General features: G+C 57.1%; 1 protein-coding gene across 2 annotated transcripts in view; it reads right to left on the bottom strand.

Moving 5' to 3' along the window:
* Nucleotides 1-9578, bottom strand: part of VSTM2B (V-set and transmembrane domain containing 2B) — a 53304-nt gene extending 43726 nt beyond the window's left edge. The window contains exons 1-4 of one of the 2 annotated variants that reach the window (XM_082370089.1): nucleotides 8997-9578; nucleotides 8259-8443; nucleotides 7229-7258; nucleotides 5480-5951 (exon numbers count right to left, since the gene is read on the bottom strand). In XM_082370089.1, the coding sequence (XP_082226215.1) occupies nucleotides 5480-5951; nucleotides 7229-7258; nucleotides 8259-8443; nucleotides 8997-9078 (769 nt within the window). In that variant the 5' untranslated portion in view covers nucleotides 9079-9578. The other variant, XM_082370090.1, reaches the window with a different exon arrangement.
* Nucleotides 9579-15648: the final 6070 nt, after the last annotated feature.

Raw genomic sequence — 15648 nt, 5'->3', positions numbered from 1 at the left:
TGCTCAGAGAGCCTCACTTTCTCTTCTCTGGGACAACTTTTGCCAGATTTATCTTCTCTTTAATTATGATCCTTGTGTCACATCAGAGCTTGAGGGAAGAGTGGATTGTTTATTTAAGGTGATGGTTTTCAGGTCCTTGTGGGCCTAGGAAGATGGGAAGACCAGGTGACTGCCGCCTGGCTTGCTGGCCTAGTTGGAGACTCTCCCCACAGCATGGAGATTCTCCCTGGTCACGCTGGTATTGTTTCCGCCAGCTTTGTCATCCACCAGGGGCATGGGTCGAGAGTAAATGCCTTCACCTTATCCACAGCCCCCTTCCGTCATGGTTTACGGTTGCCATGGCCACACCCAAGGATGCTCCTCTTGATGGCTTCCAGCAGTAACAGTTTCTCTAAAGCCATCACACCTATGGCCTTGGTTGTCTTTCTCTCATTATTAATTGAAATATTGAGAGCCAGTTCTCTGTGTGGGTACCAGGCAGCAGTTTGCCACATCCAGCTGGTTCTCTGTAGGGGCCATGGTGGCTCTTCTCGAAGCCGGAGCTCCAAGGCTAATTAGAGGTTCACACGCCACAGAGCTGATCCCCAGGTCCCTGCAGAGGGGAACCTCTTGCCAACATACAAGCCATTTCAGTTGCAAACTGTATTCTATTAAGGCCACACTTGGCTTCACTGTGGCAACTTTCCAGTTAGAAGGGTTTATCTGGAAGATACCGTTTTGTTTTCTCTCTTTCTTTCCCTCTCTTTCTTTCTTTCTTTTTTTTTTTTTTTCTGGAAATGGAAGCCAGCAACAAAGTGTTCATGAAATATTTTCAGTGTTCAGATTAATTAGGAGTCAGATTTATGAACATGGCTAAGAAGGAGCCCAATCTCCTGTGCTGGCTCTGCTGTGCTAATCTAGCCCATGTTATTTTTAAGCACAAATATCAAAATGTCTTTTGACAAATGAGATGTGAAATGAATGAGTTTTCACATAAACTTTTAGTGCAAATATGTATTTGGCTACATTGGGCATGTATGGAGCATAGGAAGGCTTTTCTGGCCTGGCTGTGCAGTAGCTATAAAGTATGAAGTTCTGAGTAAGTACCCTCATCCCTTTCCTAGCATTAGTAAAGAGGCTTGCTTAAAAAACAGAGCAACACAGTGTTGTCTGGGGCTTCTGACTTTCTCCCAGGAGCAATTGCTTAACAGGTGACTGTCTGGGGAGGTGGGCTGGGACCATCTCTGAGGTTGCCAATCTGAAACAGCTAGTGTATCCACTCAACCCAGGCCTTATGTGACCTCTTTAATTAGAAACTCAGCTCTGGGTTTGTCTTGGAGTTGGGGTGGGGCAGAATTCATCTTCCTCCCTTGAGAGCTGGGTTATTCCCTTTGTCCCTCCAGATCCACCCGTCGGCTTTCTCCACTCTGCTTTGAGCCCCTGGAAGCTGGCCTGTAGAGCCTGCATCACCTGGTACCCTTACCCTCCGCACCCAGGAAGGTTTGGCCAATGGGAGGCCCTGACAGGGAACTGGAGGGCAGGAGAAGAGAGAGGTTCTGCTGGGCTACTGTGGGTCGGCTGTGTCCCTCTCCCAAGGCCTCAGCTCTTTCAGGGAGGCCTCTCCGTCCAGCTAACCTTTCTGGGTTCTGCTAATTGCTCCCTCCCCTTGCCCCTTTCAGGCCCTTTTAGGCCAGTGGCCCTCAGTGCTACTAGCCCTGGGGACCAGTTCTCATCCTTGGCTGTCCTAACCTTGTTCACACCTTTAAAAAATACTCTTGCTGCCTCTCCTCCATGACTCTGCTTGAGTGTGCCATCTGCTTTGCCAGCATCCTCACTGCTGTACTCTGCAAATACCCTTGCCTGGTAACCAAGTGGCAACAGTCCTTCCTCGTCCCCTCCCCTCTAAGCTGCCAAGAACTGAGAGTGGGGTGACGGGAGTGGTGACAGTGGTGGGGGGAGCAAGACTGAGGTCACCGCCTCGAGCTCCCTTTCTGACTCACGCTGGTGGTGGCTCTGGGTGATTGGCTGGCCTGCTGCATCCCAGGGAGGCTCAGGAGGCCCAAGCGCTGCTCAACAACACAGCCCTATAGAAAGGTTACTAATGCTGTGTTATGCTGTGACTCATAACACAGTCTGCAGTCTTCATTCCGTCCACAGCCCACAGGCTTGGCAGCCTTGAGTGGTGAGGCAGGATGGGGCACTTAAGATGGTATGGGTCCCTCCTTGGGATCAAGCCATTCAGGTATGTTTGTGGATTAGAAGTCCTCTAATCCACTTCTCCATGCCCAGAGTGGGACACAGAGGGGCCCACAGCACAGTGATTCTCCCAAGAGCTCACCTGGAGAGTGAAGGTTATGAGCCTTTTGGTCTTCCAGCTGAAGGCCCCACCTTACTGGCCTTCCAAACAGGAGATGGAGAGAAATTTGGGGTTCTTTCTGAGATATGTCTGCATGGTTACTGGCCTGTTCAGGAGCTAGCAATGGTTTTGGGGCAACAGAGACCTTAGGGGTCACCATACCCCTATCCTAGTTGTGCTGCCCTGTCAGCCCTGGTGGAAGCCCAGCTGGCTGTGCTTTCTGGAGGGAAATGAACACTAATTTCCACTCCAGGGAGGGCAGAGGAGCCCCCTGCCTGGGCTGCTGCCCTTATCCATGTGGGCATTAATATGCTGTCCTGTGGCTGGCAGGTGCCATCAGAACTGGGCTGACCTGAGGACCTTCCAGAAAGAAGGGCACTGTCCATGACACCTTCCATGGCTGGGTTCCTGCTATAGCGATGAGTTAATCTGGAGTCTCCTTGTGGTTGAGCCCAGAGACTGGACATCTGACCAGCCATGGCAGGCATAGTCAGGTCAGCCTTGGTTAGGCTCAGGGGGTCAGGCTCTGGGCAGGGGGCAAGGGAGATTCAAGCAGGAATGATCTCTTTTCACATGGCGCTTCCTTGATCAAAGGCTTTAATGATCCCTGTTGCTCCACTCAGCATTCAAGGCCCTCCACAGCTTGCCAACCACCAGCCACTCAACTTCATCTCCCTCAACCTCTCCTCTTTGGCCAGAGCAGATAATGGCCTTGGTGATAACAATGAACTTTATACAGCAATTTCCATTCTGAGTTCCCTCTGAGTTCAGGGATTACTAAAGTATTTCTGAAAGAAGTACTTTCAGAGATGGTAAGCCACTTGCCTAAAGTCACACAGCCAGTAAATGAAGAAGGCACAATGCATATCTGGGCTCTGGCTTTCCAAATCCTCTGCTTTGCCACTATACTCACGGTCTATGGGATATCCCAGAGGAATATTCCAGCCCAAGACACACATGTTTACTTGCTAGTGCCCAAGGGGATGAGGAAGAAGGGTGTTTTCTTCACCAACTAGCATCAACTAAGTCAGTCACCCTGTAAGTCAGTAAGCGCTTTTCCAGTATATGTACTGTGTGCTAGTCAGAGATGGCTAAATGCCCCGTGATTCAGGCTCCTCTTCCACCCTGAAAAGATGAGGCTGGATAACAGTTGCCAAGCCGAGGATATTTTCTAGCCTGCCTTGCATCTGTTGAACAATCTGACTGAGTTCTGGCCAATGGATGAGGGTGGAATTAACATTTACCACTTCTAGGCCTGGCCTTTAAAAACTCCCTTGCCGTTCTCCAAATCAGCTTTTCTCTGAGAGAATTAAGCCCTACCAAAATGATCTGAGTGGCCATTTTCTCAGTCTTCCAAGAATGACAGATAACTAGATCCATTCTAAATGCATAAGAAAGAAGTCAATTCATCACATGCAATGTGTGCCTTAGAGCCCTAGGGCTTGGTTTGCTCAGAGAACTGGGTTGAGAAGGGCTGCTTCCATTCTCTCTTCCCTTGTTTGTGGGCTGTATGTTGATGCCCAGAGTGAGCATGGAAGCTGCCTCTTAAAGATGGTAGAGTTTCAGCCTGAGTCCCTGAATGACTGCATGGAACAGAGCCACTCCTCCCCCCCTCCCCCCCAGTGATGTAAACCAGAAATAATACATTTGAATTGTATTAAGCCTCTGGCATTTTGAGGTTTTGCACAGCAACTGGTATTACCTTAAACTAATATGGGGGAAAGCTCCAAGACAGGTGGGGGAGTTTGGGGAGAGGACCTCCACAGGTTCCCAGCTGACCCACCTTCCCCCACAGTCTGGGGGAAGGTCTTGCGGGTAGCCATGTGGAGCCTAAGAGGGACGAGGTCTCCAGATGTAGCCAGCAGTCTGAGCCACATGGAGAAGCTCCCACAGGGAGTATAACTTAGTGAGAAACAACTGAACTGATGTGGAAGACAACTGGCAGGGTCTGAACTGCTTGAAGGCTTAAGAATCAGCCAGAGAGGGAGGCTAGGATGCCTGTCTCCTTGGATTCAGCAGGAGAGCCCAGGAGCCTGCATGCTTAAAAAGTGCTGATGCTGGTGGCAGGTGGTCTGCACTTTAAGAACCATGAGAGTAGGGCATGACAGTGTGCTCCCCCCCCCCACAGTAGGTTTATATACGACTGTCCCAGAGCCCAGCCTCCCAGTGACGCAAGGCCAGTAGAGATGCTCTCTATGGGACTATGCATCAAACAAGACTGAGAGGGAGTGATGAGCCTAAAGTCAGACACAGAGAGTGAGCACTGGGGCTGAGCTCATCTCTGAGGCCCCATCTTTGAGTTGGGAGTGGGGGATGCCTTGGGAGGAAGGGCACAGTGGGCAGCAGGCCCTTCCGCCCTCCATAAAACCCCACCACTGCCAAGCAGCCCCTCCTTCTCCAGAGCTGCCTGCTCTGCAGTCCATTGTCCTTACTCTCTGTTCTCTGACTCCCTTCTCACCATCACTCCCTTCCCCTTCCCCCAACCCTCTCAGCTCCCTAGGAGAACAGGCCTTAACCTCTGGGTGCCCTCCTAACAATGGTGGGGCTCCATCCTCACCCCCAACCCCCCACCACGAGGGCCTAAAGCAGACTGGAGTGGCGATTTATAGCAGAGCTTGTGTCCAGGACCAGCCTGGAGGTAGCCAAGGAGAGCAGAGCCTACACAGCCAGGCCACCCGTATAGGCTTGAACAAAGTCTGTCCGTTCAGTCCAGTCAGGCAGCAGCCAGACTTACAAGACCTGAGTCGTAACCACCTCCTCTCACTCTAGACTGGGCGCTAGTGCCCACCCTTTAGACGCTAAGGGTTCCAGGAGAAAAGCAGGCCCACCGCCGTCGGAGTGCAGCCCGCAGGGTTCAGTTCTCCCAACGCAAGGAGGGCTCCCCTCCCTCCAGCCCGTGTGTAGCGGGAAGTCGCCGGCTGGGCAGCCCGCGCACTCATAAACACACGCCCTGAATGCTCCAAGCGGCCAACAGTGAAGACAGGAAAACAGCAGGAAGAGCGCAGAAGCGAGGCTGCGGAAAACGCTCCCGGGCGCACCCAGATGAACCACCAACGACTCTGCAACCGCAAACGACCCGAGCCGGACCGCCCCTCCGGCGAGAGCCACCCCCGCGCGAGCGCGCCCTCTCGGCGGCGCCCTTACCCGAGCCGTGCCTCTGGCGCAGAAGGACCGCCTCACGGGGTGGCGGCGACGCTGACGAAGCAGCGGTCGCGGCCGCGACGGTGGTGGTGGCTGCGTGGGCCGCGGAGTTGGCGGCGGCCTCGGGGACTCCGGGACGAGGGGCAGCGGGAGGGCTCCCGGGAGGCGGGCTCTTGTCGCCATGGCCGGGCTCCGAGGTGGCGCGGCCCGCGGCGCCGACGTTGTTGGCATTGGCGGCGCTGGCGGGACCGTGGCGACGCGGGCCGCTGCTCTGAATGTGGGACACGGCTTCGGCGGCCTGCATGTTGGGCGGCGCGAAGCGCGAGAGCACGCGCAGCAGCGCCTGGGCCTTGTGTTCCTGCGTGTCGTCGTCGCCGTAGTCCGACACGCGGCACTCGTAGACGCCCTCGTCCTGACGCCGCACGGCCGACAGCCGCAGCCGGTGCGAGATGTCATTGCCCTGGACGCGCACGGTCTGCAAGACAGCGGGGGCTGGGGTCAGAGGCCGGGATGGGCAGGCCCGCAATTCGCGCTCCTGGCCGGCGTAGTGCAGCTGCGCCCAGCCCCGCAGGGCGCTCCCAGGCCACAGCACCCCAACACTTCTCAGACCCGGCTCTGCCCATCATCACGATTCAGGTTTCCTTCACCCCCGTGGCTCCCCAGTGATATGGAGCTCCCAACTCTGAATGGACCCTGGGTGGCCCTGCCCATTGCATCGTGTCTCCAGCTGCCCCATATCTTAAAGGAGTGCTTCAGGTTGCACCCACTGCTCATACAAACCTACCTTCGTGTCTTCCCATAGCTTTCCCTTCAGAACCGCAGAACCCACCCCTTCTTCCTCCCTCTGGCACCTTGGAGAAACCTCAGGCTCGGCCCCGCATCCACTGTGAGGCATGGCCTTACGTCCGGTCCTCCACATCTACTCGCACTAACGTTCCTTAATTCTAGAATCCGGTGGACCGGAGTGGTGTCCGTAGGGAAGCCGCCTTGCCCTCAGAGTGCGCATATATACCTGCTCCCGGCTCCAGCCCTTCTCAGGTAACCCTCTGCTCTCCCAAGGAGGCAGGTGATGCAGAGGCTGCTGCCGGACCCGCTCAGTCCCTGCTACTTATGAACTTGCCTCTCCTCGGCAGCATGAAGCTCCGGACAAAGCTCATCTCCCTGCGGCCTGGTGGAGACGCCGGGGAGCAACAGCTTTGTAGCCCTCACCGAGCTCCCAGAGAACCGTCACCTCTGAACCAAGCATAAGACCTGGTCGTCTCCAGGCCCTGATACTTCCACGCTCCAGCTGGGAAAGCTTGGGCACGTCTCCTCCCCAACACTGGCAAGACTCCTCCCCCTACCACAACTCCCCAAGCCAGCCCACAACACCCGGCACCGCGACCCGCAACCCAGGCGGAGGAGAGGGCTGCAGCGGAGGGCGCCGCCTGGGCGCCGGGTGTGTGCGGGGCACGAGTGGGGGCCACAAGCCTCAGCACCGGTCGCGGCTAGGGCAAGGAGACTGAAGGAGAGTTTTACAGGTGACTGTACAGAGGAGGAAGGAGATTCAGGCCTGGGACCCTTGATTTACACGAAAGAGAACCCTATCCGCTACCGGTGACAGATGGCGCCCCGACACGCCAAGCAGCCGACAATGCAAGGCTGCGAGCAGGGCCCTACACCGCACGGCCGCCTTTCTAAAAGGGAGGAAGCTGCGGGGCACAAAGCGGCCAGAAGGGGTCTCCCGCGGCCCGCGCTGGGCTCCACACTTACGCTGATTTTAGTTGCATCCTTATTTGTTACCTAAAATGCAAAGAGGGAGAGAGAGATATTAGGCTGTCGGCCTTCAGGCTCAGGGAACTCAGATGAGCCTCCTGCAAGAGGATCCTCCGCAGGCGGACTGGGACTCGAAACCGCTCGGGAGGTAGCCACAGCTGAGGGCACGAAGGACATCAGGATTTTCAGGAGTTTTACCCCGAAGGAAGCAGGGCTTGCAGCTAGCATGGCGCCCGGCCAAGGAGGGGCTGCCCTAGCACACCTGCCTGCCAAAGAGGGGAGGCTGGATTGCCACCCGGTGGGAAGAAAGGCCAATTTCCCTCCGGAGGAGCATCCTCATTCCCTGCCGTGTTTCTCTAAACCCCTTGAAAAGCTGGATGGAGGGGCCGGTGTATCTGCACAGGACCCAGTGGGAGACGTGAGCAGTAACTAAGGGTGGGACTCTGGGTAGAGGGTAGGTAGGTGGTGTGTGTGTGTGTGTGTGTGTGTGTGTGTGTGTGTGTGTGAGAGAGAGAGAGAGAGAGAGAAGGCGCCAGTGCTAGAGACTGTGGTTTAAGAGGCAGATGGGCAGTGGGGGAAGTCCCTCTGATCCTGCGTGGGCTGGAGGTAACCTGTACACCGTGCTCTGCCGGCCTCTGGAACGCAGCCCAGAGGAGCTTAACTCCTTGGCCCTGTGCCCTGGGGACCTCAAAGTGGCAGAGGGCAGGGAAAACCCGGCTCCAGCAAGGGGTCTTCTTTCAACACCCAGCACCCATCAGCCTCTGGGCCCGCAGCCAGCAAGAGCAGGCGAACTGGATGAGGTGCGGCTTCTTAGGGGCTAGGCGTGGAGTTCGGGGAGGTTTCCGGCGAAGGAAGTGAATTAACAGGATCTGGGGGTAACAAATGCTGCTGTTGAAGGTGCTGTGGGCATGGGGAGGGTAGGAAATGGGTTGCACCACAGGGCGGCGCCCTGCCTTCCTCGCCCGGGTTACCCCAGCCGCCCGACACGAGCCGGGTGAGCACTGGCGCCGCGTGGGCGGCCGGTTACCTTGCTCCGGGCGCCGGGCACGCTAAGCGCCAGCTCGTGCAGCAGCTCCCGGGGAGGCTCCTTGAGGTACCACCACTGAATCTCCAGCGAATACGAGGTGGCTCCGCTAGCCCGGAACGCGCAGGGCATTTCGATGTCGTCTCCCTCCCGTACTGTCACATCTTTGGGGACTTCAGTAAATGTAGCTGGGGGCGGGGGAAGAGAGAGGCGTGACCAGCTGTGGGGCGGAGGCCTGGGGCAACCCCAGGCGAGACGGTCGGTCCCCGGCTCGCTTGGCCGTGTGCTTCCCACCCCCCAGCTACTCGTGTGGCCCAGGCGCTGGCAAAGTTCGGTCGAGCAGCTGCCGGGCTGCAGGGGAGACCGGCTACCGCTGCAGGCTGCTTCCCTCCAGATCGCGAGGGGCAGCAGGGGCGGCTTACGCTTCTTCCCCGCGCCTGGCCGTACTACCAGAGCTAGGCTGGGGCGCGCCAACTCCCGGCACCCCGCAAGCCGCCTGTCCGCAGTTGGAGCCCCGGTCCGGCTCCGAACGACCCGGGCGCGGGCGCCAGCGATGCGGCGACCCTTCGCCTCTCTCCAACCCCCTACCCCGCCGGGCCCGGGCTGCACACCGGGATTGCTGGAGACTGTGAAGCCTTCCCCTTCTCTTCCTCCTCCTCCTCGGCGACCAGGGCAGACTGGCTCTGGCGGCCCCGGCAAGGACCCCCGAGCCCCCAGCGGCAGCAAAGTTCCCGCGCTCACCGTCGGCCACGAAGAGCAGCAGGGCGTGCAGCAACAACGGCGGCAGGTATCCGGGGGCACCGAGCCGGTTCCTCTGTTCCATCTCCCGCAGGGGGCGGGGCGGCTACGGGAGCGCGGGCGCGGAGAGGCGGCTTCGGCGGCAGCTCGGGCTCGGATCCGGCTCGGGATCGGGCTAGGACGCCTCCGAGCCTGCCATGGCCCCGCGCGGCGCCCCCTCCCGCGGCCGCCGGCGGCCGCCAATCAGCCCCGCTCCCTCGCCGGCTTGCCCGGCGCGGCTCCGGCTGGGGGCGCTGCTCGGGGTGGGCAGAACGCGAGGTCCCGCCGGGAGGCTACTGGCGATCGGTCCGTGCCTCCCTCTCTCTGGTTATACACTGGACCGATGGGGACCCGCAATTCAGTCTCTGCCCGGCGGGCCGGTCAGGGGCTGGGCCGCCCCGGGACCCATCCCTGGCCAAGAGAGTGTGCGCCTCGGAGCCGTGAGCTTCTGCCTCTCAGTTTCCTTCTGGTTTGGCTCCCGACTGCCACCTCCTCCGGCTCCCGCCCAGCCCTCCCGCTGTCGCCTCCGCCGGTCCCTCCTCGGCTCTTTCCGCAAGGCAAGTGGGCGCTCAGCCGCGGCGCGCAGACCTGGCGTCCGACCCAGCGCAGCGCCAGGGAGAGAGGGTCCGGCGTGGCCGACCCAGAGCCGGAGAGAGGCAGGAGTGGGGGAGGGGAAGGAGAAAGGGAGGGGGCTGTCAGTGGCTGGGCACTGTGCCACCTCCACCGCTGCATCACCCCTCCCCTCCCCTCCCCTCTCCTCCCCTCCTCTCCCCTTCCACAGCAGGCACCGCCCCCGCCCCGGAGCGCCCCCCCCCGACCCCGGTCGCTTGGAGGGACCACAGTCTCTCTGGTTGCAGCGCAGCTGCGCCCCGCACCCGCTTTGGCTGGGGGTCCTCCCACCAAAACTCTCCCTTGCTTCTTTCCAGCCTCCAGAGCCAGAGACGGCCGCTTATCCCTGCGCCCCGCGGGTACCGAGGCCCTCTCCGCAGACCCCCGTCCTCAACTTCTTACCCCGGTTTGGGCAATAAGCTGCCCCGCTCTTTGTCCCAGGCCCAGGCCATGGCGGGTGGGTGGGCGCCGTGGGCCCGGGAGAAGGGCGGAGCGCTGTGCTGGGCCGGGGACGAGGCTGGGTGACGGCGGCAGCGCCGGGAGTCTGCAGTGTGCGAACGAGAAGTGAGCGCAGAGCGCCCGGCGAGCAGGTGCCAGTGGCGCGGAGAGCGCAAGAGCGAGCCAGAGAGCAGCAGCCGTGAGTGACGGCAGAGGCGGCGGGGGTGGGGTGGGGGGGTAGCGCCCGGCACGACTCAAGGCCCCGGAGGTTTCCGAGAGGGGGTGGGGTTCCTGCACCTTGATCGCTGGCCCCTGCGTCCCCACTTGTTCTTCGCCGGTCGCGGCCCTCGCTTTACCAGGTGCAGGGGGGTATCCCGAAGAGGCAGGAGGCAAAGGTCGGGTCCACAGCCACATTCCAGAGCCCATCCCCCGGCTTCGCATCCCCCGCCACCTCCCCGCAACCCGTACCTGTCACAGCTTTCACCCGGAGCCTTCTCCCTCCTCAGCCCTCTGCGGGGGTGCAGTCTGGTCCCCAAAGGGAAACGTGGGGCGGGCTTGTGGTTTGGAGGGGCACCTTGCTGTAGGGGCGCCTCCCACACCTCGCCTTGGCTCTCTCTTGCTTCCCTTCCTCAAGGGAGACCCCAGTCCGTGGATTTCAGTATCTCTGTCGCTATCCCTGGTCTCTAACCTCTTAGCTCTGACCTAAGGTTGGGGTGAGAGGAGCCCCTGCAGATTCACGAGGCTACTATCCCTGCTCACTAACCTTCCTGGAGGCTCTGCCAGAGGGCTCCCCAAGAACTAAGGAGAAGGAAAACGACTGGGCAAATACTTCCCAGCAGCTGACCTGGTCCAGGATGCTCACGGGGGGCAGGGGGTGGGGTGGGGAAGAAGCCGCAGGCCCTTTCTAAGCTATGTCTTTACCAACAGGGTGCCCTGGGCAGGGCCATTTACCCCTCCTAGGCCTGGATTTCAGCATCTCATCTGTGGCCAAGGAGTCATTCCTACCCCCTCAGGCCACTGTTGCTCATCTATTGAGCCCTTGTTAGCCAAGGTCTCTGGCCAGGAAGGGAGGAATGTCTAGGGCCTTCCTTTTCTTCCTACAGTTTCTCTCCAGGTGCCCCAAGGAAGCAGTTGCCAGCTGCCTTCTGCCCTTTCAACTCCCCCACCCCACCCCAAGAGGAGACTTTCCCTTGATAATTCCACCTTTCTTTAGAAACTACCCTTGGATCGCTGAATGTAAAACCCTGCAGGGCCCCATTGCTGTCCTCAACTTCTAAAGGGAGGGGGCAGACTTGCACTGTACTACACAGACTCAGGACACCAGTGGGATTCTAGGAAAGCAGATTCATTTGGGGGCTGATTCCAAGCAGGGTTATGATGGCAAGAGCTGCCTACTGTGCAGTGGCCTGCCTGGAGGTGCAGCGATCTCCTGTCCTGATACCAGCTCCAAGTAAAGCTGGATGGCCAGTGATCAGGGATGCCCATGGGGAGAATTCCTGCAGCTAGAGGGAGTTATACCTCGCTTACTTTAAGATTTGTGAATCTTGTAAACCTGTACCACCTTGTGGGGTAAGGTGTTTCTTTCCCACTGCATGAGTTGGTGTTATTATTAATAAGAATAATAGCTATACTTTTTTACATACTCTTCATGTCCCAGGCACTTTCCATGCATTAGTTGTCAACATGACAACTGAGCAATCCTTCTCAAACAGAATTCAGATTATTCTTCCTCTGCTCAAAACCCTGCAGTGGCTCCCTTTTCATTCAGGACAAACATCAGTGACCTTGCAGTGGTTGATAAGGTCAAACCATCTGCCTTCCACCTCCACCTCCTCTGTCCTCATCTCATGTTTTCTGTCTTTTTCCTGGTCACACTCTTCTAGCCACACTGGCCTCCTTCCTACAATACCACTCACATGGTGTATTCCCACCCACAGGGCCTTTGTACCAGGTGTTTCGTCTGACTGGGATGATCCTTCCTCTGATACCTGGTTCACTAACTCTGTCATGTTCTTCTGATTTTTTGTTAAGAAGTCACCTCTCAATGAGGCCCACTGGGACCACCATTTTAATATTGCAATTTGCACTCTTCCACCCCCCACCTCCAGCACTCCCAATCCCTCACTTTGCTCTTCTTTTTCTCCTTTCCTTAGCACTAACTTCCTTCCAACATATGATCCAATAACCTTATTTATAGTGTTTCTTGTTTGTGGTCTGTAGATTCTACTCAGGTGGGGCTCTTTGATTGCTTTGTTCCCTGATGTATCTCCAGCACCTAGAATAGGGTCTGGCATACAGTAGGCACTCAGTAAATAGTTGTGGAGTGAATGAATGAGCTCATTTAAACCCTATAACAGTGGGTAGACACTGTGATTTTACACATCTTAGAGATGTGGTGGCTGAGCTAAGAGAGCTTGAGGAATTAGCCCAAAGTCACACAACCAAGTAAGGCTTCAACCCAGGTCTGTCTTACTCTGGGGTCCTAATTCTTAACCCAAACACCCCTACCCCAGGTGAGACTGTGGTCCTTGTACCTGGAGTTGGTATAGAAGGTAAGGCCTCTCTGCCTTGACTGATGGCAGCCTGGTGAGGCCTGAGCTAGTTGTGCATCTTCTTCCCTGCTTTTCAGTGGTGCACAGCAGCTCTGTATCGAAAGGGTCTGTTTGCTCTTCTGTCCTGTCTCGTAGACTGTGAGGCCACGGCTGCATCTTTCTTCTCTGTGTCTTTAACTCCCAGCTGGGCCTGACCCACGCGTAGGGCTCCGTGAATGTAGGAACTAGGAGCACTGTTAGGAAGTGTCGAGAAGGGTGCTTTGCTCCTTCTTTCCTGGGGCTTTCCTGGTGGGCAGGGCAGGGACTTCTGTCTCTTTCACCTAGCCCTTTGGCCATTTGGAGGATCGGTGAGCTGAAACCAGCCCGCAGCCCCCACCAGTCCTTGCCGATGTCTGGCTGGCCCCCGCTCCTGCAAGGAAGCCAGTTCCTTCTCACTGAGTCATGGTGGGACATGGTCTCAGTTGGAAGCTCTAAGGAAGGCATCTGTGATGGAGCATGTGTGATGCTTCTCCAAAGGAAAACTACTCTCTGGGGACACAGCTACTCAACCCTACCAACTGCCAGTGTCCCTTGGGTTTCCACAAAGATGCCCTGTTTAGAGAGAATATTGACCATGTGAAATGAAGCTGGTTTCCCACGGATGGATTTGTGAGAGAACATTTCAGAACCGTTGCATCGCCAGTCCTGAGTGCTCATCAGTAGGTGGTGACAACCATCCTTTGGGCTACAAGGTTTTTCCCTCTCTCTCTCCATCCACAGGCTCTGAAATGCCTGCAGAATCACTGTGTATAGGGACTTGGAGGTGAGCCCTCCTGTAATGTGATCAATAGGCACTCAACCCACCTGACCCACGGTCTGGCAGTGCCTGGGGGCTTGCTTGTGCCCATCCTCAGCTCTCTAACTCACTCCCACCGTCAGCACACGCTGTTCTGATCAGGCTGTGAGTTGAGGTATGCAGTGCTTGTCAATACCATTTTGTGGCTGAATTCACTGGACTCTCAAAGATGCTTCAAAAGTGCTAGTTAGAAAGACTGCCCAGCCTCTCATGAAAGCACCCTTAAATTACAGCCCTGAGTAAATGGTTTTCCTGGAACTCACTTTCAAAATTTATTTGAATGTTCAGGCCCTCTTGGAGTTTTGGTTTCGATAGTCTTCTCTCGGCTGACCTTTCCTGTCCTCCCCATACCACATACAGCAACATTGATTTTGCGTAATGTATTTTGATTTTAAGATGCAGTCCATCCATAAACTTTTCTATCAATAATCCCGGCCACACTCTGTGTACCCTACAGCTTAAAGGAAAAGATCAGATTTATGGGGACTTTTATTTTTGGCCAGTTTAGTCATTCACTTGCCATTAGTGTCAGCGAATAAAGGCCTGAAGTCTAGCCCCAGGAGACTCCCCTCCAAGGGCACGCCTCAGGTCAGCTGCTTCAGCTGAGGGGTGGTGGGGATGGCAGCGGCGTGGCCCCCTCTGTACCCTGGTGGTCTGTGTCCTGGATGATGAGAGGGAGCTGATGATGGAGTGCCTCCGAGGCGGGGAGGGCAAGTGGGGAAGCTCACAGTTCGGGTTCCTGTTGCCCTCTTTTGCCCTGCATTCCAGGAGAGAGACAGTGGGGCGTCAGCCCCTGAATGGCACAGAGGCAAGAGAGGGCCCTCTGCTCTCACAGGCCTCATGGCCGCCAGGGAGGTGAGCCCGCCCCTGCCTGTGTGCACACCGCAAAGTGGGCCTGGCTTGCAGTCAGCCTGTGCTGGGTCGGCAGCAGTTGGGGACCCATAGCTATCAGGCCCCAGGGTCTGGCCCATGAATGCTGTGTCAGTGTCACCACGCTGGGTTCCCTGAGCCTGGGGCTATTTGTTTGCTTGTCAGAGACAGGATTGCTGGGACTTGGAGACTGTCTGGAGAGATGGAATAAGGGAGAGAAACTCCAGGCAGAGCCTGTTTCACCTCAAACATTTATTTAGCCAATGTGTCCTGAGAACCTCATCATTCATTTATCCAACGCATTACCTGTGGGCACCAACTTTACCGTGTGCCCGGTGGTGGGGAGCCCACAGCGTCCTGCCTACGGAGAATCTGCATTTCAGCCCAGAAGGGGGCAGAGACACACCCACAAAGAGGAAACAAAAACTAAGCCTGATCCTCTCAGCCAGTGATGTGTAACGTGCAGCCCACAGCCCGCACACGGACGTGCTCACACACACAGACACACACAGCGGGAGTCCTGGTTGTCAGGGAAGATGTGAAGTGTCAGCCAGACAAAGACCTGGGAGAGGAAGGGTGCTGTAGGCAGAAGGCGTGGCAAATGCCGAGGCCAAGGGTAGGGTAAGGGGGGTTGGAGGGTAGAAGGCAGCAGAGCGTGGTGAATGAGGGGCTCAGGTGGGGCTAGGAGGCGGGGCAGGCAGGTGACGGCGTGCGGGGCCTTGTAGCCACAGTAAGGATTTCTGGGCCTAGAAGAGTGGGGCTCAGAGCCCAATGGGAATACAAATCCAGTCCAGAGTGACCCCAGCCCTGGCAGGGGACCTTCAGGGAGGTGGCAGGTGGATCCCACCTGGGAAGACTTCCTGAACTCCTCGGCCCTGAGCCCAGAGCAGGATTTTGACTGAGTGTGGGGGCAGGGTTTGGGTGCATCAGTATCCCAGAGTAGCTGCCTGTGCAAGGGTGGGAGGTGGCAGATCTGGGGACAAAGAGCAGAGTCCAGTGACAGCATCATCAGGTGGAGTTGAAGGACAGGACAGGCTAAGGCTTTGGGCTTGGAGGTGACAAGGGGGAAATCTGACCCTGATGGCAGCATGAGGTAGGGGTGGGAGCAGGGAAACTGGAGGTCCCAAAGATGGACAAGGTCTGGAAGCTGGGAGCAGGTGCAAGGCAGTTGCCACAGACCGCTCCTTGTTTGGACGCAGCTCCAAGGAGAGGGCTTTGATGAGTCCTCACCTGTCACTATTCTCTTCTCTCCACTCCCTTGGCACTTGAGAGTTGGCTCTGACAAACAGCAGCACACCTGGCCCAAAAAAGG

The sequence above is a fragment of the Balaenoptera borealis genome (genome assembly GCF_965194805.1).
Source record: "Balaenoptera borealis genome assembly, chromosome: 19".
Classification (NCBI taxonomy): Eukaryota; Metazoa; Chordata; class Mammalia; order Artiodactyla; family Balaenopteridae; genus Balaenoptera; species Balaenoptera borealis.
This window is presented reverse-complemented; position numbering and strand designations above follow the sequence as displayed.